At 34.7% G+C, this 20,961-nt stretch overlaps 1 protein-coding gene across 1 annotated transcript in view; it reads right to left on the bottom strand.

The window, feature by feature from the left end:
* Positions 1–14,678, bottom strand: part of LOC129800913 (transcription factor AP-2-epsilon) — a 137,963-nt gene extending 123,285 nt beyond the window's left edge. Inside the window, exon 1 of the mRNA XM_055845655.1 lies at positions 14,072–14,678. Coding sequence (XP_055701630.1) covers positions 14,072–14,110 — 39 coding nt within the window. The 5' untranslated portion in view covers positions 14,111–14,678. The remainder of the gene's footprint in view (positions 1–14,071) is intronic.
* Between the last annotated feature and the right edge of the window lie 6,283 nt (positions 14,679–20,961).

Genomic DNA, 20,961 nt, shown 5'->3' with positions numbered 1-20,961 from the left:
TTTGTTCAAATTCTAAGAAACTTACGTCATTGAAAAAGGTCTATGGAGGCTATCTATAGAAAAAAATTTGAGCCGCTATTTTTTTCACCTTGGAAGATATTGAATTTTGAATTTTTCGAATTGTGACTTTTTGCTCCAGTCTCCCCTACTGCCGAATGGGTCTGCGTCGTCAATTATTCTATTTGAAGGACAATCACAGCATTATAAAGGAAGAGCACCCCGGATCGGAATGTTAAGAGACATGCTCGATATTTAATTGAAAATATAAACCTCAAAATGTTATTTAGTATTTTTGTGTATGCTAATCGGTATGTTAGTGATCTATTTAACTATATCTGTGTATTTGAATTTCAAATTTTTACAATCAATTATTAAAAAATGGTTGTGATTGCAACTTTGTACTCTGTACCTCGGATCGTCACGAATTTAATCAGGTGTCTCACGGAAAAATGGTTTTATAAATTAAATCTGAAGTAATGCATTGCATTCTTGTGAGAGTTAAATGGTAAGCTAATAATTTTTAAAAATTTATTTGAATTTGTGCAACAAATGGTAATAACCCGACGATCCGAGGACCACTGCCGATCACTGGTTCTTTTCCCTTATACAGGAAATCGCCAAATTTTGGTAATGAGGCACGAGTATATCTGAAATCGTTGTTGGTAGACCCACAGTTTCGACTTAGAGGGTTGGTAACCGTATTGTAAATATCTCTGATAGTGACCCCAATGATATATCTATTCCAAAAATTCAGATTATGTTGGTTCCTGAAAGAAAAACCCCGCCATATATTACAAAAATCAAACGCAAATTGAAAAAAGTGGTAAGAATGATTAGGCTCTTAGGTTTTTATGGATAAGCAAGTCTAATTTGGATAAAATGCTGTAGAGTTACTTAAAACTTAAAACACATTAAAAAAGTCTAAAAAGATTTATTGAATGGAATATTGATTCTAAAATGTGTACTATGGTATTGTTGATGTTAGAGCAATCAAATGTACTTCTTACAGAAATTATTATTTACTAAAAATTATACTTATGAGAAGTTTGTTACTGCACCAAAAATGCAGATAAAAACCAGAAGCTGAAGAACCAATTTCAAGATCACAATTTGATCAAATTAAATGAGAAAATACTGTGTGATTTCTCTATTGAGCAATCGTTCGTCTCACGGTAAATTGCACAGAGCAGGATGACTCCTTGGCGGACCTTTTTTTCAGGCGAGGGAGCTTGAGACTCAAATTGGCAAACTCTATAATCATCCGCTGAGATTTACCCCAAAATGCCAATTAATCAAAACATAATAATACATCACATCTTCAGTTCCAAAATCCCAAATGCCACACACACACCTTCGTCTGCGAAGATGGATTCTGTGGAATTCCAGAAATTGGACTTTAAGATTTTTTTTTATGTTGAAAATACTGTGAGTTTTATGCTCTCTCTCACGACTGAGGCTATTTTGGCACCCAACAACACCCCACGGCGGGGTCCATGCTCTGTGATATCACTCTCACTCACTGGGCTGCCATTGGGAGGGCAGCATTTGGTGGCCCAGAAGTCTGGGATGCGATTTTTGGTGTCTTGTCTGAAGGCGATGAATCAATTATATGGTTTGCTTGGGCTGACTGCTGACTCCCTGAATTACGCAAAACTGTCATCTTGTCGACGGTGGAGCCTTAGAGGTGATTGCCGTCTTTTCCAACAAAATACAAATTAAAACATTTCAGCAATCAATACCACTAAGCACGTGGTAATAATAGTTGTTAAGGAAAAATTATACCAATTGAGTTACTTATACCACCAATATTTTATCCAATTAGTCAATGAATTTCCCAACTTCAGCTATGGGAAATTTGAGTCTGTTTGAGCCTCTGTTCAACATCAACACCCTCTAATTAGAGAATTTTCTGTTTTTCTGAGCATCATGTTTTTTGACGGGACAATGGATGGAGAGTGGTTGAAAAAATGAGTGAGTGCTATAATCCAATATTTCGCATCCCCGAGATGATACTTTGTATACCTTTGCAGAAGTCGAGAGGAGACTCAAGGATCACAGCACGTGACCCGCTATTGAATGTCATGTTTTGCACATAAGGCTTTCCACAAGTGGATAATGGTCCTTTTAATCATTAGCTTACATCTAAAACTCACAGATATTGTAATCGTGGTATCACACTAGAGAATTTCACATTAAAATTTTAATATGATTCACATTAATTGTTGCTGATAAGTGTCCTAATGTGCAATTTTCATCAAGAACTTTTAGAAATCGATTTATTTGGTGATAAAAAAGTGGACTCGAGTCACAAAAATTGGTTTAAATAGATTAATATAGCATAAATACGATTGATAATTAATGAGCAAATTAATGAGAAGTGAGCAAATTTATGAGCAAAATTTGCTCATTAAATTTTCATCAAGTACTACTTTATTGCAGTCATTCAGGTAGTTTCGGCGCCACAATTTTCTCACCAATTTATTCGTGATTAAATTGTGATAAAAAGTAGTGCTAATACCTACTATTTATCGCGCACGAGATGGAGAAATGACAAAAGGTCTTGAAAAAGATCGGTGCAGAGGATAAGTAAGAAAAAAGCTAAGCAAAAATGTGTTCGATCTACATTTTATATTCCTTCATAAACTTCTAGAATTTCGTGGTCAAATGAAATGGCGGCCGAATTGATTGAGGCTGTGCATCAGGAATCCGTCATTTGGGACTACAACTGCCGGGAATACAAAATAGAGGCAGCCGATCTGATGGTTTTTAGGCCGTTTGCGATAAATTGAGTCACAAATTGCCGGAACTCACACCTCAGTCGGGATTTGGGTGATATTGGCTCCCTCATTTTCGTAGTCTTCTTTTTAAAATAAATCCCTACGATTTGAAGCAGTTCCCCAAGCAGCAAAATAGCTGTCTTATAGAACCAAGTATTAGACAAGTCTTTTAGTGCACTTTTAAAAGACTTAAAGTGAAAATTTTCTGTTGAAATTCCCATAGCAGCTCTTAAGATCCTTAACAGTGCGCCACTTTACTCATAGTAATCTCAGTGATGGAAGCAAGAGCGTTATAAGTAAATAAATAGATTTTTGGTTCTATAGTGCCTTTCCTAGGGAATTCTACAAGACTATTTTAAGAAAAAATTGCTTCTTGGGTCTTTAAATTCCTCCGAAGTCATCTGGAGAAAATTATTATGTCCAAAAAAATTGCCCAGAGAATTTCAACGACACCATGTGAAGATCGCGTTAGGAGCCAATCTCTCGCCCACATCCTCCTTCTTCTCGCTTAGCGGGTCCTTTTGTACGACATAAAAGTAGCATACAGTAGGAAAACTTCCTCTTCTTCACTAAAAATCGCATATTTTCGCTCAAACGACTGAAATGCTTCAAAAACAAAAACACTCATCTGACAACCCGTGTGCCATCGTGACTGAGCAATTCTAGCAATGTGTCCTGACTAAATCAGCGACTTCGAGTGGTTCTAGAAGTTTTAATGAGCAACTTTTCACTTTAACTTTAATGTGAGATACTAAACGGGAAGAGATAAAGGCTTGGGATCTTCGAGAGACTTCAAGTTGATTCAAGGGTGGTTACCATGATTTTCATTTTCTCCCACCCTTCCTTATCTCCTCCGAAACCATGTTTTGGAATTTTATATACTAAAATACCGGTGAATTATTCTTAATAATTGGTTTTCAAGGTCAAAGGTTAAAAAGGCTCTAAAATGCGTATTTGTCAATCAAATAGTATGATGCTTAGACTCATTGGAAAAGTCTTGAAATTTATTACAAGTCTGAACCAGTATCAATTGGTCAACCGGTATTTAACCGGTTATGAACCGATAAGTAATTAATGTCCGAAAATTAAATCTATTACGTCCTTAGCTATATTGAGCGATCTTTTCGGTGACGCATGAATCTGTTTAAATTCGTTGTGAACCAGTTAATAGTAAATTATGTGAAAGTACATTTAAAATATATAGCATCCAAGTCAAGAGTTCGAGCATTTCGCAAAGCATGGGACGCTTTATCACCCCTTTGTTTAGTGATATATCTGGCAAAAATATGTATCGGTGATTTTCTCAGCGAATTTTTTGAGCGCTCGTGACTAGTTTAATGTGTCTACTTTCCAAGTTTAATTTGAAATAATCTCAGAGTGTTTATGTTTATATTATGAAATCAGGAAAGATCTGGAAATGTATCATAAATTTTTATCGTCATCAATATTTTTTTTACAGTGCGCATTTAGTGCTAAAGCAAGATATTGTGTAAAACGATGCCACGCTTAGTGAACTCAGTAATATCTTTCCAGAAATGTTGTTATAACCATAATAAGGTATTTCGTTGGTTATAAGATAAATCGTAACCCCTATAGTGTAAAACAACCTTAGATTCTTCAAAGTTCCTCTTTGGCTTCACCATTTAAGGGTAGTACCAGAGGTATGCATAAGTTTATTAAATAAATACTCAACACTCAAAATGGAAAATGGATAAATTTCATAGAGGCACGTGCATCTCATTTCCTTCCATTATAGCCAACATTTTTCCATGCTGATCATCCTCATATTTTTCCTCACCATTGAACTGAGTCAATGGGGTGCAATATGCACATGCTTGAGATATCGGCGTCATAATTCTAAAAATTGACCGTTCAACATAATTACAGTATTGGACTAATTAGGGGGTTATACCTCCTTTGTAACCCATTGTAGAAAATTATGTGAATTTTCACTGGTGTCTTTTGCTATAATCCTCGCAATGGTGAATTTTTAACTGTGGCGTATCTTTAGCCAAGAGGGAAATTCTGCACAAAAGTCCATCGAGAAGTGCTCTTGAAATTTCATATGCAAGAGATAGAGATCATCTCCCGGTGAGTATTCATCCCATTATATTGTACGTTTTTCACATCTTCCAGAAACAGGGAGTCTCTCGAGAGGGCCCTCTTGGCCAAAATCGAATTACAGGGTTAATATTCAAATTTAAATTATAACTTTTGAGATCTGCGACATGGAATATACTCTATAAAATCCCACACCATGTGGTCTCCCCTAAAACATAAAAGGAAAAAAATACAGGCAGACGTTTTTTCTAGCATCGACTTTAAGCTGGGGGAAAGTCTTTTTAATCGATATTAGATGAAAATTCACTTTGCATCGGTACGTTTGACAATTTCAAAAACAATTTATTCTTGCAGCCATGCGTTGGTAATCGAGAGAAATTGCATGTGAGCAATTTTATTCTCGTAACCCCTTTGTGACTACATATTTGCCGTCATAGAAATCAATATGTGGATTTTCCGCGAAAATTGCGGCGGCAAGAAGAAAAGTGCATGCAAGAGAAATTATTAATTGTCGGAAGATGACAAGAAATATAAGAAAATTGACTTGGAGGCTTCTGGCACGAGAGGTGACTAAGTTGTGGTAAGGAAGGACAATTGTGGGCCTCAATTTGCAACGTCCTGTCTTCGGGCTCTTTTTTAAATACATCAATTGCTGATTGCTGATAATTTGTTGAAGGATTGGGGGTTAATTTTGCGTAAAGTGTAATGGTCAAAGATAAGTACGATGAATTGAAATACTAATTATTGAAAAACATGGAGTAGTTTCCATATAAATTTATCCTTGAAATTATAAGAGGTACAATAAAATCCAAGGTTTTTCTTTAAACAAATAGCCTGAATAATAAGTATGTAAAATACACTTGTTCATACTTGCTAGAGTATTTTTTTTTATTTCAAAACTAATATAAAAACTTTTAAAATGTATATTGTAAAGAAAACTTAATACGGAATAAATTTTTTAAAATTATTATAGTAAACACTCTATTCCAAGTTTTCAGCATTATTATAGGAATTTATACGAAATAAATCCTTCACATGTTACCAAACAATAATAAGAATTATTTAAGTGTGAGCTCTTGATAAAACCTATTTTAGATCTTTGATTTGGACAACCCTATGATCGGCCTGATATTCAAAGGGTAAATAATCAGGATCCAAAATGATCAACCGCCATTTAAGGGTTCAGGCGGCCAGCTGGCTGGACCCTAGAAAATTAGAAGATTTCTTCTTCCTGAGAACTTGAACAATTTCTAAGAAATACTGTCCGTTCGCCTAATCGTTATTAGAGGCCAAACGGTTAGAGATTGAGATTTGGGATTTTCGGTTGGCGCATTAATAATAGTCAACCTAAGACCAATAACATGTCTTTCATTTTTGTCTTCACCTCTTCTTCTTTTCTCCAAAATCATCTTTTTGGGGATTTCTCGAAAACGCTATATCCAATTTTTTTTGAATAGGTTTGAGAGCCTTTCTAGATTGGAGACCGTTAAAATCCCTAACACCAAAATCCTGAAAGCCAAAATCCCGAACGCCAAAATCCCGAAAGGGCCAAAATCCCGAAAGCCAAAATCTCGAAAGCCAAAATCCTGAAAGGACTGAAGTTATATGGAGGATAATGTTTAGAATAATTTCCGAAGACACCGAAAATTTTCTTTTGCCTCCAGCAGGCGCGAATGCAATCGTGGGAGTAGGTATGTCACTTTTAAGAATTCGGGATTTTGGCTTTCGGGAAATTGCTATTGGGATTTTTACTGGGATCCGTCGTTGTATCATATAGTTGTACAGTAGAGTCTTCTAAATTCGAACGCTCAGGGGGTATTTTTGACATTTCTCACCTCCCAAATTCGAACGATTTTTTCAAAACTAACGAAATTTGTGTGAGATTAAATTGTATTTTGAATCAAATCCTCGTACTTTCTCGCAAGTTTTTGTGGTAACATACTTCCTTTTCATTTTACACGACTATAATGTATGTAAACATTCAGGAAGAAGCACATAAATATGATTTTCATTCACCTAGAATACGGACCTTCTAACATAACCTCACAATTGACATTTTGAATCCAAACGGCGTTCGAATTTGAGAGATTCAGATTTGAGAGACTCTACTGTAGTTTAAAGTGAGGCATCTTTGAAATAGGACTCTTTTCTCTTATTCTGGATTGACCTGTAAACTGCCATTATATAATTTAGCTGCACAAACCATTTATGAAGATAATTACATTTTGATAAAGCGCATATCCATTTAAAAATACACTCAGAAAAAAGAGGGTACAATAACTTTGTTTTCGTCATAACAGTAACATTTTTATTTGTAAAAAACACATCAACGTTTTTTACCCTCAAAATGTAAGGGTAAAAGATTTTACCCCTAAAAATGTGTAAAATTAATATGAATAAGGGTAATTGTAATCCCTAATAAACCTTTTAAAAAAGGTAATATTTACACCGCTTTCGGATCAATATCGCATCTAATGTCTCTCAATGTGTAAACTGAGAGAAATTCTAAAAAGTTAAAATAACATTCCGGTAATGTTAATTTTACCCTGCAGTATTGATCCGAAATCTGTGTAAATATTATGCTTTTGAGGTGTATTTGGGGGTTAAATTTACCCTTTTTCATGTTAATTTTATCCTCAGAAAGGTGTAAAATTAACATTAAAAAATTTTGATATACTTTTACACCTAAAAACCGTTGGTTATAAGCAAAAAAAAAATTAATCGCATCCCCGTTTTTTCTCAGTGAAAAAAAGACCCTGCTTCAAATGTGTCTCACTTCCCTCAATTAGGAGAATGTAAGCATGATTCGTACAGACTGAACCTTCAAACCCTTCAAACGATGCGAACTGTCTCTTTGTGTGTAGAGAGCTGGTTTACCATTTGTCATCTCGTCTCATGAGGTTAAAAATTATCTATCTTATGGCTAAGAAATGCCGAACTAGTTCTTTGCAAACAATGAGAAAATTTGCATTACTTGAAGGTTCACTCTGTGCAAATCATGCCAACATTCTCCTACAAATGTCTTGGACTTCTATTACTCTCACGTCTCTGATATTTTCTAAAATAAATTCTACAAAAATTCAAGTATTAGCATTAGTGAACCCAATTAAACATATTTCCACAAAGTCAGTGGTATTTAGTTTGAATTCAATTTATGTTATTTTTGAAGAACGTAGGGGTATATGGGGCTGTTAACGAATGAATTTTGAAATGAACTTTGAGAATGATTCACAGAAAGGTGATAAATATACCACAACCAAAACTTACTAATCTAATCTGCTACAATGGAGGTTAAACCTAAACTCTTAGGCTTAAAAAAAAAAAATAAAAACCTTCCCTCTTATAAGGTAAAATAGGGTACGAAATGATTCCTAATTCGCAATTTTGAGAATTCTTCAATGTTTTAGATGGGTAAAGAGAAATAGAAGACCACATACTTCTTCGTGTAATTTTTTCTTTGGCCCATTTAACATTAAAATAATCTTGAAATTCCAAATTAGAAATGATTGAAAGTTACCCCATTTTACCCTACATGGAAGAATGTCTAGAAGTTTATCATATATCCTAGCTATTCCTTAATGGTCTCTCTTTGAGTTTGAGTATTATAATGTTCTCAAACTATTTTTAACAGATGATGCTAAGCTCTTCGAAAGTCTAAAATTTAGTAGGATTCATCAATCAAGGCAGAATGGTGTTTTTTTTAATTAACCGCCCCTATGACATGGTACTCACGGTCTATCTAATGCCTTCCATCACTAATATCTCTGTGGCCAATTATGTCCATTAATCGCTGTTTACACCGTGTCTCTGCCAGCATTGTTGGGGCATGATGATTGAAGGCCCGATAGCACAAGTGCCGCCTCGCGACGTTTCCAAGAGGAGTGACGAAGTCATTGGATCGCCCATTAGTTATTGAGTCACCATCGCGAGTGGCGATGTGCACAAGAAGTCTCGGAGTCAATGGGGATGCCGCTCAAACGCCAGTCCCGCCGCAGGAGACTCTGCACATCGAAGACCCATGGACCGACGGGAAGTCTATTAACCACGCGTGCCGACCCCCATCGGGGAATACCTATGTCTTTATTATCATGACTTCATAATTTATTCCTTTTGTTGCCCATCTCCTCAATAATATACACACATTTGTGAATGGCGCTTTTTTCTGCACTTCTCGATATAATTCAATTTGTACCGTCTTTCCGTGACCGTCCGACAAGACCTTTAATTGATTCCTCATATCCATGAACTTTGCAATTCCAGGACACCCTCACAATATACTAAGGAAGGAGGACAATATACGTGTGGGTTACAAAAGGAGATTTGTTGAGGGTGCTAAAACCACAAAATGTCATCCAAGTGTCACAGAACAAATAACCAAACACCGACCATCATCCCTTACAGACTGAGAATTGCAATTCAAATTCGCACTGTTGAGCCAGTTTATTTGTTTAAGGGTAACGCTGGATGTTTGTCCTGTGCGTGAGTTTATTGGTAGTCGTACTGAGAAAGAGTTTCAACCGTATCAACTTCCATCAGGGAACAAATTGGATCCCATACAAGGGGAGATATAATAACCCACCACATGCTTTTCTCTCGAAGCAAAATTAAACTTCCACCCTTTTTTTGCCATATCCAACTTGTGTTTGCCAGAGTCGTTGAAGGGAATTGTGAACCTGTCGGACAAATCAAGCGACTAATACATCAAACAACAGAAAACCCCAAAGAAGAGGCAGTGTAGGAATACTTCTTGGAATTGTCTTTTCCAAACCCCCACTAAAATTTTTCTGGTTGTGGCTAGGCCACAAAAGGAATCTCCTTTAATCACTGCCACACTCTGATTTAGAATGCATCTGACAAGCGCCTTAATACCAGCACGCGCACCCACAATTCAAATTATTGCCGGAAATATTAGAATGATGATGCAGGGGATGATTGGCGGATTAATAGGGCTACGTGACAATTTTCAAATGAACTCCTGCGGATTTTTTCACCACTTCCCAAGTGATCAATTTGTTGTCCAATTAGGGCAGTCAATAATTTCACAGCCATTGTTCAACTACAAGGTTTAATGATGATACAAATGAGCATAAATGTCAGACAAAATAGTACAGGGATGTGTATTAAAGTTTAACTGTTTTAATAGTAAAATTTGGGAATTACGGAATTAATTTTGGAAATTTATAAGGAAGTGGGGTACCTTTGAATTTGGGCACTTTTGAAATAGGGCTTTTCGAGGGGGAAGTGGGGCACCTTTGAAATTGGAATTTTTCTCCTATATTTAAGTGGAACTGAGCCATATCAAAATGTAATTTAGCTTCTCAATCTGTTTGTGCAGCTAAATTATATCACGATAGGCCTCAATTTTATTTAAAAATAGGTGAAAAATCCCAATTACAAATGTAACCCACTTTCAAAGGTGCCCCACTTCCCCCTATTCCATTTTCAAATAGAACTGAGATCTATCACATCACTATTATAGCATAACAATTGGTTTATGGAATTAAATTCTTATCATGCTAAGGTCCAATACCATTTGAAAATAGGAGAGAAAATCTTATTTCAAAAGTGCCCTAAATTAAAGGTGCCCAACTTTCCCCTAAGGGTAGACTTCCGATAATTTTCCTATAGGGTGGAGTAACTACTTATCGCCACTTTTAGGAAAAACTTAAATTAATTTATTTATAATTTTTAAATCCTTATTATAAAGTAATTTAAATATGACACAAAGTTTCTTAGATATGTTGTTTACAGATATATCAGACTAATAGTCCCTCAATTTAACGGTGGATTGCTTAAAAAAAAATATTTTTATAAAAAATTCAAAAATAACCACTTCTCGCCACCTACTTGAAAAAGCCCAAACTCAATTATTTTGGACAATAATATTAAAAATATATTCAGCGTTACTTTTTCTTCCTGATATTCTTTTTATTACTCGTATTATATGATTTTTCTTCGATTTAACTTTAGATCTCGAGAAGTGGGTCACTGGCGAGAAGTAGTGACACCACCCTAATAGATATTTTAAATGAAAATTTTAACACTTATGTCTTTTTTGTTGAAGAAAATTCCAAATTTCTAAGATTCTATACTTCGTCTTAAAGATTGTCCGTCTGGTAACTTCTCTTATTAATTTCTTGGTCAAGGAAATTGTTCTTCGTCAATCAAATACAGCCAAAGTTGCCCTACGTCCCCCATGAATTTGAGCACCTTTGAAATAAGGCTTTTTACCTATTTTTAAATGGAAATAGACATTACCACAATATAATTTAGTTTCATAAACTAATTTTGAAGATGAATTACATTACAATAAGTCTTAATTCCTTTTCAAAATAGAAGAAAAAACAAATTAAATTTCAAATTTTTAGTTAAGTGAAAATTAAACAGGGCATATTTTTTTTAATAATTCCATTTTTTATACTCAATACACTTCGAAATTCTGTAAGAGAAAATTAGCCGAACACTTTGCTGAATTAACAAAGTTAAAGTATTATTCTCTATGATACTTTTGGAAGTATTTTCTATGACGCATTTTCTTAAAGATTTCTCTAGGGCGTTTACTATTTAAAAATATACAGAACGTTTATCAAATAGAGTACAATTTCGCGTGTCAACTAAATATTTCTAGCCCTTTCTAATAAAACTGGATTTATTTACAATTGACACTATGTTTGTGTCTGAAAAAAATCAATTAAATTGGGCGATTTTGAGGGAAAAACGATATTGTTTTACGTTTGTAATAGAGCACTGAAAATTTTAACAGAGTAAAAGAGTACTATTTAATTAATACATTAATTCTAATTTAATAAATTTTACACTTTTTTATTGTAAGGTAAAGTACCCTCACTCGACCGGTGCGGTGGGTTAATTTTTGAATATTTGATGATCAATTTCGTCAATTTCTATGAATTTGTCACTGGTTCGTATTATTCATGGAATGATTGACCTATTAATGTTAGATCATATGCAAAATATTATAGCAAATATAAATAAATTCAATAAATAAATCTACCGGTCGACATGAGGAACCGGTCGAGTGAGAGGACTTTGCCTTATACGTTAGTAGTGTTTTATCTTTGTATTTTGTGTTTAAATATTCTCTTTTTGTGTACGTCGTAATATAATTCATTTTTAAATTAAGCAAAGTTCAAAATTAATTATATTGCAGCTCAAAGTTCAAACAAAAACAAATTCATTTGTATTATTACTGAAAGTATAAGTCTATTAAAATTACTGCTTAATTCTTTTATAGAACAAAAGGACGTTTGCGTTCTAAGTTGAAAATTTGAAAATGATATTTTCTTGCATACAAAAACCATGAACAAAACGGATTTTATAAGTTTATATAATTGTGTCACAATAGAATATAAGCGAAACTATAAAAAATGACCATTTAGAAATTTTTACATTAGGAAACTTAAGTCAAGGCTTAAGTTATGCTATTCTTATACTTAAAAAACTATTCTCAACTTTTTTTTTACTTTATCTTTTACTTTTAAAAGATCATAGAAAAACATAGTAATATTACTTCAATACAATGAAAGAACACCTGACACTTTTGGAGTTAATTGAAATCCAAATTGAATCTCCTGGGGATGCTCATATTAAGTACAAATCTTGATATTTTCAAAAGTAATGCATTTCTTAAATTTTCCCAGACTAGAGGTTTTAGTCCAGATCCCGAAGATATCAAAATCCTAAATAACACACAATTTTATTAGTTTTTCAGATTCCTTAATAATCCACTTCTAAACCAAAATTTTTCGAAAAAAAATCTTGATCGATAAGTAAATTGAGATGTTAAACCATATGCCACGGGTCCCGGTCAAAATCCCGAAAGCCAAAATCCCGAACGCCAAAATCCCGAAAGCCAAAATCCCGAATTGGCCAAAATCTCGAAAGCCAAATTCCCGGAAGCCAAAATCCCGAATTCTTAACAGTGTCATAGCTACCTGCGCTTGCTGGAGGCAAAGGGAAATCTTTTCTGTCTTGAAAAATTATTCTAAACATTTTCCTCCATATAATTTCATCCCTTTCAGGATTTTAAAAATTCGGGATTTTGGCTTTCGGGATTTTGGCTTTCGGGATTTTGGCTTTCGGGATTTTGGCCTTTTCGGGATTTTGGCGTTCGGGATTATGGCTTTCGGGAATTTGGCTTTCGGGATTATGGCTGCCACCGTATGCCACTATGCTTTAGGTCTGAAGTCGTAATACAGTTTTCTTTATTAATGATCGTAGCATTTGTAAGATAAAATTTGGTGCAATTCTTTACAATCTGGGTTTTATATTTGCAAATTATATTAAATAAATACAGAGGATAATATTAGTGATTTTGGGAAAAGCATTTGGTAGTTAGTTTTGACGAGTCGGTAGAGAAACCAAGGTTTAACCTTTTAAGGACGAATGAGTCAATAATTGGGGGTTATAAAAAAATCAATTTTTCTAACTTTTTACACCATGGCTTTAGATGGCCGTAGAAAAAAATCATTTTTGGGTCATTGGTGATCTAATCGTCTTTAAAGGGTTAAATATTGTTGAATTGCATTAGATGGTAGGAAGGAGCATATGCCCAAAAGTGGTTCTGAATTTTAAATTTTTTAATACAAACCGTGGAAGAGAAGAAGGAGTAACATAAAGTAGTGGCGTAAACACATTATTCTTAAAATACCACCCACTGATATAGAAAAATCAGTAAAATGTTTTAATTTTCTTTAAATCCGCTTAATAAAAGTAGCTACATATCACTCACTGAAATGTTTTTCAATTCACATGTATGTCACAAATTATGAATAATACATAATGAAGCACTTTAGTTGCTAACTCATTTAGTCCGATTATCACCTAAGTCTTTTATGGTCAATGAACTTTAAAATTCAGTCTGTGAATATGGCACAAAAACATCGTTGAATTTCTTTTTCAGAGAATCGTAGAACGATTTTTTTTGTAATCAATGGAAGAGAGACATCTATAAAACATAAATCATTGCCTTATCATTGTATTTCTTCTATGTTCGATAAGTCACTTTAATATATACCACCCACAGAAGAATTATAAACCACTGACTGGTAAGTCTACAATAACACTTTAGAGACCATCTCTTACGGCAATTGACTTTACGAAGTCTCAAAAGGGGACTGGTCGCAGGATATTGGATGAGGATTTATTAAATTTTTGGCCCTATTCACTTGGGGATCCAAATTCAATTGGGAAGTGAGTGTTTGTTGTGTATTTACCTGCCAAGCGTTTGCGTCGAGTGTTGCCAGGAAGGACATGTTGAAATTATTTGGATAATCCAGAATGATGGTGATGCTGGATGTCAAGTTGCAAGAAAACTTTCTAAACACTTTCTCTCTAAATTCACAGAATTTAAGAGGGTAGTATCACTATGGTAGTTATTCAGTTTTGCGGATTTTCACGCGCACTAAAACTTTTCACAAACACATCAAATAATTAAATTAATCACTTTTGTTATATGAAAAACACAAAGCTTGTTGTTTTTTAGGATGGCGAGGGAGTGAGAGTGAAAAAGCTGCAACCCGAGGGAAAATTGACTAAAGCTCCCACAATTGTTTGATATGGCCTGAATCAAATAAATATTTTTCTCTGGGTGATTATTAAAGAGTGTATAATGTATGTATGTGTCTATATGGTGAAAAATAAATACTATATAGTGTGGCTCATATTATATTTTCCCCATCTAGTCGAGTTGGTGAACTTACGCGCTAAAGGTTCCAATACGACTGCAACCATTTTCAGCCCTCGGCTATTAGATACCCGGGGGTGTATGCTCGCTTCTGCTACTGCCATCCTCGCCTCCGCACACACAGAACTTCCCACCGTGTACATAGGACGTGTGCTTATGTACTGTATTCGGGTATGGCTGACGAGACCCCACCACAACCCTCCCATCTACCAGACTCGTCTCTCGCAGCCGCCAGAGGGTTTCACAGGCTCCATCTTTCTCTGTGTCCTTTTGCTCCTACCACCCCCAAATATGCCAGACAGAGACAACATCACAGAATCCCAAACTCCTCTCTCAGGACACCCTACCCCTGACAACAATAGGAGTCTACTGGAGGATGAAGCTCTCTCGCCAAGAGTCACATTAATGACGCTCGGAGCTAAAGCTCCTTCGGTAGACAATGGCATCGACGCGAGCTCGAGTCTTTTTGCCCCAGCCGGAGCTTTCAGCACACAAGAAGTTGCAAATAACTCATCTCACAGCCATTTGAAGAATTTTCTTTCACCCCAAATAACTGTCGCAGTATTTTCCTGACAGAATAATTGAATACACACCTGTATGGAAAGGAAATTCAAACATAAGATAATTCCGTCGTCATCTTTGAAATGTTTTGCAGAAATTACTTTAACAGATTCCCAATCTTTACCTTACATTACAGCATATTTTTTTTATAATAAATTCACGGAAAAGTTTATTGTTTGATTCTTTATTTAAGCACAGGTATATAGGGGAAAGCTCTCTACCTTTGGACGACTCAAGCTTTGGATAACTCAATTTTTCTATATTTTTTTAGGGGATTTCACACATGTATCTTATCAGGAAATTTTAGGCATAGGATTAGCTGTTATAATATTATATATAATGGATCAAATTCATTTAAAACATATTGAAAATAATGAGTTATTCCAAGCTTGAGTAGTCAGAAGATAGCGCGCTTTCCCCTACTCTTCGGATGGTACAACATTGTTATATTTTACACCATAGGTGAATTTGCTTTAAGAGTATCAACTCAATAAAATGAGAAATTAAAAAAAGAATCGTAAATCTTATTCAATTTTCCGATGAAAAAAATATCCAGGATAGAAATGAAAAACAATGGTCAGCGACACTCGTGGGAGAAAAACGCGCCCTCACTCGGGTTTTTCTTTGTAAACATAAAAGAAAATTCAACTTTTTCGAGGTGTTAATAATGGTGTGAGGACAAAATCAAAACAATGGAATGTTAACGAGAGGCGTTTGAACCTGATTTGAAGATAAAGGTGACTGAGGCACCACCGAACATGGGATAGCATCGAACAGTGATTTTTATTTCTAAACTATGTGGACTGTGGCAAATATTTCTTCAGTGGGCAAGTATCCCTATAGTATCTATGAGTTCATACAGGTCTCGTTCTCTGAAGCCGTATATCTGATTAAAAAAATGTAGTGTTCGTTGCTACCTTGTGTTTGGTGGTGCCCCAGTTTTCCCTAAGTTTTTTGCTAGCTCTAATTCGTAGGAAATTAAATGTTGAAATTTAATTTCTTGATAATGTAAACATAATATTAAGACTCACTCAACAATTTTTCATGACAAGCTTTTTCGAGACCTCCACCTGAAGTTCTAAGTTTTGGAATTTCAATTGATATTTCGGAATTTCAAGTGATAATTTAACTCTTTTAGGAAAAAACGTTCTCGCATTTGAATCTATACAGGGGCTGAAAGTGTTACTCAGATGAAAAATAGACCACGCCCCTTACGAATTTTAATCCCATTAAAAGCAATATTTGACAGAAATTTCCTCTTACACAAAATTTCCAACTATTTATCATAAATCTTAATGTTTTTGCATATGAACAACACATTTAACTAGCAGGCATAATCTCAAGTGGGCGTGGTTTTATTTAAGGGTGTGGCATAATTTCACAATGATGATGTCGATAATATATTAATTACGAGCTATTTTAGGTAAGTTTTCTTAGAAGAAAGGATCAATCTTTTCAATTGATTTTGTGAACCAGCAATAATAAAAACAATATGCAAATAATATAGAAGATTTTGTAAATTGTTCACATTAAGGGCAGAATCACATTGACAGTAAAATGCTCACCGTCAGCGTCAAAGCCCTCACCGTATTTCGTTGATATACGTATTTTCATTGCAATTCTTACGCTAATTCTCAATTACCGTATTGCCTTACCTCATACTCGGTGGCACTAGGTGAAAATAGTATAAGAAAATTGAATAAATAAAACGAAAATGCGATAAACGGCAAGCAAGAAAAAACTGTAGGATTTTTTGCTACAGTTTTTCGTACAGTTTTTTTGCTCACCGTTTATCAAATTTTCGTTTTATTTCTTCAATTTTCTTATATTATTTTCATCTAGTGCCACCAAGTATGAGATAATGTAACATGGTAATTGAAAATTTGCGTAAAAATTACAATGAAAATGCGTAAATCAATGAAATACGGTGAGGGCTTTGACGGTGACGGTGAGCATTTTACTGCCAATGTGATTCTGCCCTAATGCCCAACGCACAATAACTTTTGTTTGTAAACATGTTTTCGAAATTTTCTATGAGAGTGAGCGAGATGACTAGATCTAGGTCTCATTCACTCTCATTGAAATGTCGAAAACGTATTTACAAAACAAAAGTTATACTTAGTGAAAACGGAGTAAGACCTTATTTCGCCTCTTTCAATTTTTATTCGCTACAACGTTTTCACTAAATATTGCACTCCACCTAACCGTACATAGTAGAACAAAAGTTATACGTTAAACAAAAACAAAACAAAACAAAAGTTAGTTAAACAAAAGTGTTAAGTATACCTAATGAACACTAGGTCATATCCTATGAACTGTGAATTCTATGAGAGATAGCAACGTCGACAAACTCAAAGTTTTTATAAAGTAAATTCGGGAAAATCTCGAAATTGGGATTGATATCAATTACTGAGAGCTACATATAGTTCCTCTTTGTAATGGAAATATTATATTCATCTACCTTTAATGTTTTCTCGCGCTCGTCTAGTTAACGAGAGGTCTCCAGTTCGATCCTGGATGGTAGCAGGATTTTTTCCTATTTCCACTCCGGAGCAGACTGAATGATTTGAGTGTCACTTGCTCTGATAGACGATTTTCTGTAAAACAATTGTATTTAAAAAAAAAGAAAGCGATTAAAGTGAAATAAATTTAAGGGGGTAAAAAATCGAAACGATGACTTTAAATATTTCGCTGAATAGTTTTTGCTTTTTATCCAATTTCTTATGCAATAATTTATCATACATTTAAAATTGTAAAGCTCTGCATAATATGTGTTTTTTTATTACAACCATTACTTGTTAGTCCAAAAACCTATGCTTCATTAATTAGCCACAAGAGATTTCGTATTTTTCTAAGCCAGAAAATTAGAATGTTTACAAGTTGAAAAATTCTTAATACCTAGAATTTTCTATACTGTTTAATATGGGATTAAGTTTATTCCCATCTTTTATTTTGTGATATGTATTTTGTGAACAAGACAAGTCGAATTTTCCACCGTATATTCAATTATTATCCCTCGAAGTTGCTTATTGGATTGTCTTGAGGATTCAAAAGAGGAATTGTGAGTGAATTTGTGGAAATTTTTTTCTGTTGATTTTGCGATTCAATGTAATTTTGGCGTGTGGTTGTTGGTTTAGGGGGTGGGCATATTTAATAAATCCTTGGCAAAATTATATGCACCCTGTGAAATCTCCCCCCGGATATATTGGGATGTATTGTGTATCCTCGCCCTCATAGCAATCTTATGTGTTTGCGATGTGTGCTATATTGAAGCCCGGGAATGGATCAGAATGGCCCGGAGGCGGGCTCTTCCTCCCGACTGAACATGTACATCCTCAGCCCCCTGTTCGGTATTTTACGTGCTACCACCGGGTTTCAGGGGGAGGTGGAGGGACGCCTGAGATATGTTTGAGGGATGGAACTAAGCGCGCACCATGTACTAAATGCAGAGTTATGTTGCGTTGCCTGGAGCTGCGCGTTTGGTCCCTGTTACACACATTTATTATAACGCAGAGGAGGAAATAGTATTCTGCACATAATGTTCACCAATATAATAACTCTCTTGTTCTCCTTTTTGCCAAGCCATAGATGGCACAACACGGAGAAGGGCTGAGGGAAACATGATGCAATAATGTTGGGATCTCCTCTCAAAATATTCCAAACACTTCCCTCCGTATTCCCATTCTCCCAAAATCCAACAAGATGAAATGTGTATGAATCGATATGGAGGGAAAGCCAATGAAAAAGAGAAAGATAAGAAATTTCATTTGAAATTCATGGGAAATCCAACAGAAATAACAACAATGATCCCATCATTTACATTTTTCTCAATCTTTTTTTTTCTCTTCCACCAACCCCCATCTCAAAAAAAAGAGATTCACCACATTTGTGATTTATTCAATCTCGGGAAATTCAGAAAACTGTGATTTTCTCTTTTTTACATTCCTCTGGGTAATTCCAGCTCTTACCAAATATTCTGTTTGATGGCAAAAGGGAAGAGATTCATGATTCGGAATTTCAATCAACATCCCACACTGTGAATATCCTTTGAGCGGAAATGTCACACATATTGCCCAAAAAACATATATTGCAGGTAAGATAAATGGAAAATCATAAAGGACTGAGTTACCAGAGTTCTGCTTTTGGCAAAACTGTAATAATACTGTGTTGGCCCGAAGTCTATTTTTAATTGAAAATTATACTTTGTTACTGTATTTAATTGCTATCCTTTGAATGGAATGGAATAAGAATATAAGAGAGTGATGCTATTTATAAATTCAATATTGTTTCATCGCATTTTACACACACAATAAATTCAAGATGATTAAGCTTTTCTGGCTTCCAAAATGCTTTAAGCCACAACATTGATGTGATCCCAAAAATTGGGTTTTGATTTACTTATTCAGATAAATAAAGTTCTTAAAAGTTTAAGCATTTCATGTATTTTTTATTTTGTGTTTTTTGAGGTTTCCCGGTAAAAGCCCGATTCATTATTAATCTTAAAACATTTTCAAAGTCACAAAGAAGTCAGTCTATTCAGGTAAAAATATTATTAATTTATCTTTTCTTATCGAGTTCATAGACACTATAATGATTCGGATTTTCAAGGATTCAAAGACTTTTCAAACGAATTTATTCTTGTCTTAATCGGCAGAGAAATCACCTACCTGGTCGACCTTATATACTTTTTTATTGAAATTAAGAAAGAATAATAAGGTACATGGACGAAATGTCCACTCAAAATACCTCTAGAACATATTCTCTGAAGACCTCAGACAAGTTTATGGAGCTTCGGGTAGTTAATAGTTAGTTTCAGGGTGCTCAAAATTTATATTGACTTCTAACTTTAATGAACTTAAAAGAAGTTCAGAGAAATTAGTCAACAAGCACTGAAGATACAGCCTTATCCGACTAAAAAAATTTCAGCGTATTGCCTTGTCAAGCTTTTGGGTAACGACTAATATGTACATAGGTTACAATTCAAACGGGAGTTAGGTGCAGTGCCCGCTCCCTAATCCGGATCGCCGTAATCCGGACGAGTTATCGACGGTTACATTTAAAATATAATTTTAAGGTCATGTACGCATGTGTGTTCAGCAATGAAATAGGATTATCCTGTGATGTTTTTATTTAATAAATGAGGTATAATGGCATAGAATTCTCTAATTATGTCTTTTTATTCATTTTTTAAAACTTTTATTCTAATTCTACAAAAAAAACTTGTATTATATTTGCGAGACGTTGAACAAATTCAAAAAATCCATCCGTTTTACGAAGCGGACATCTGTCATATTGTCTCTCAATCATCCGAATTACAAAGCAGACACTGTATATTAAACATTTGTTTATGGATCCTCGTATCAGGATAATTAAAATAAGGAAAGTTTTTTTGTTAATCTAAAACTAGATTAGCAAAGAACCGTAACTTAATATCGGGAGAGAGCAAAAGTTTGATTAGCAAAGTTTGTTCTATTTGTTCAGCTTTTGTTTAGCTTTTATTGTCCTGAATATAGACTTGCGAGTAACACATGTTTCAGATACGAAGTTTCGCCTAGTTTCCGCAGATCTCATAATTAAAAAAAAGGTGGCAAAGCATCACAGCCTTTGCGAAATGCTCGAACTCGTGACTTAGATGGAATACCTCAAAAGTGTTTTCGCATCATTTACCGATTACCGGTACTCAACCAATTTGAATCGATTCATAAATCACTCAATAGATTCCACAAAATACTTTAAAGAGTAATAAAAATTATATTCGAACAAAAATTATTTAACGGTAAATAACCGGTTCATTAGCAGTTCACATCCGATTTGAACCGACTTATAGATCACTCAAAATATTTCCCAAAATACACCTCA

This window comes from Phlebotomus papatasi, chromosome 2 (genome assembly GCF_024763615.1).
Source record: "Phlebotomus papatasi isolate M1 chromosome 2, Ppap_2.1, whole genome shotgun sequence".
NCBI lineage: Eukaryota > Metazoa > Arthropoda > Insecta > Diptera > Psychodidae > Phlebotomus > Phlebotomus papatasi.
This window is presented reverse-complemented; position numbering and strand designations above follow the sequence as displayed.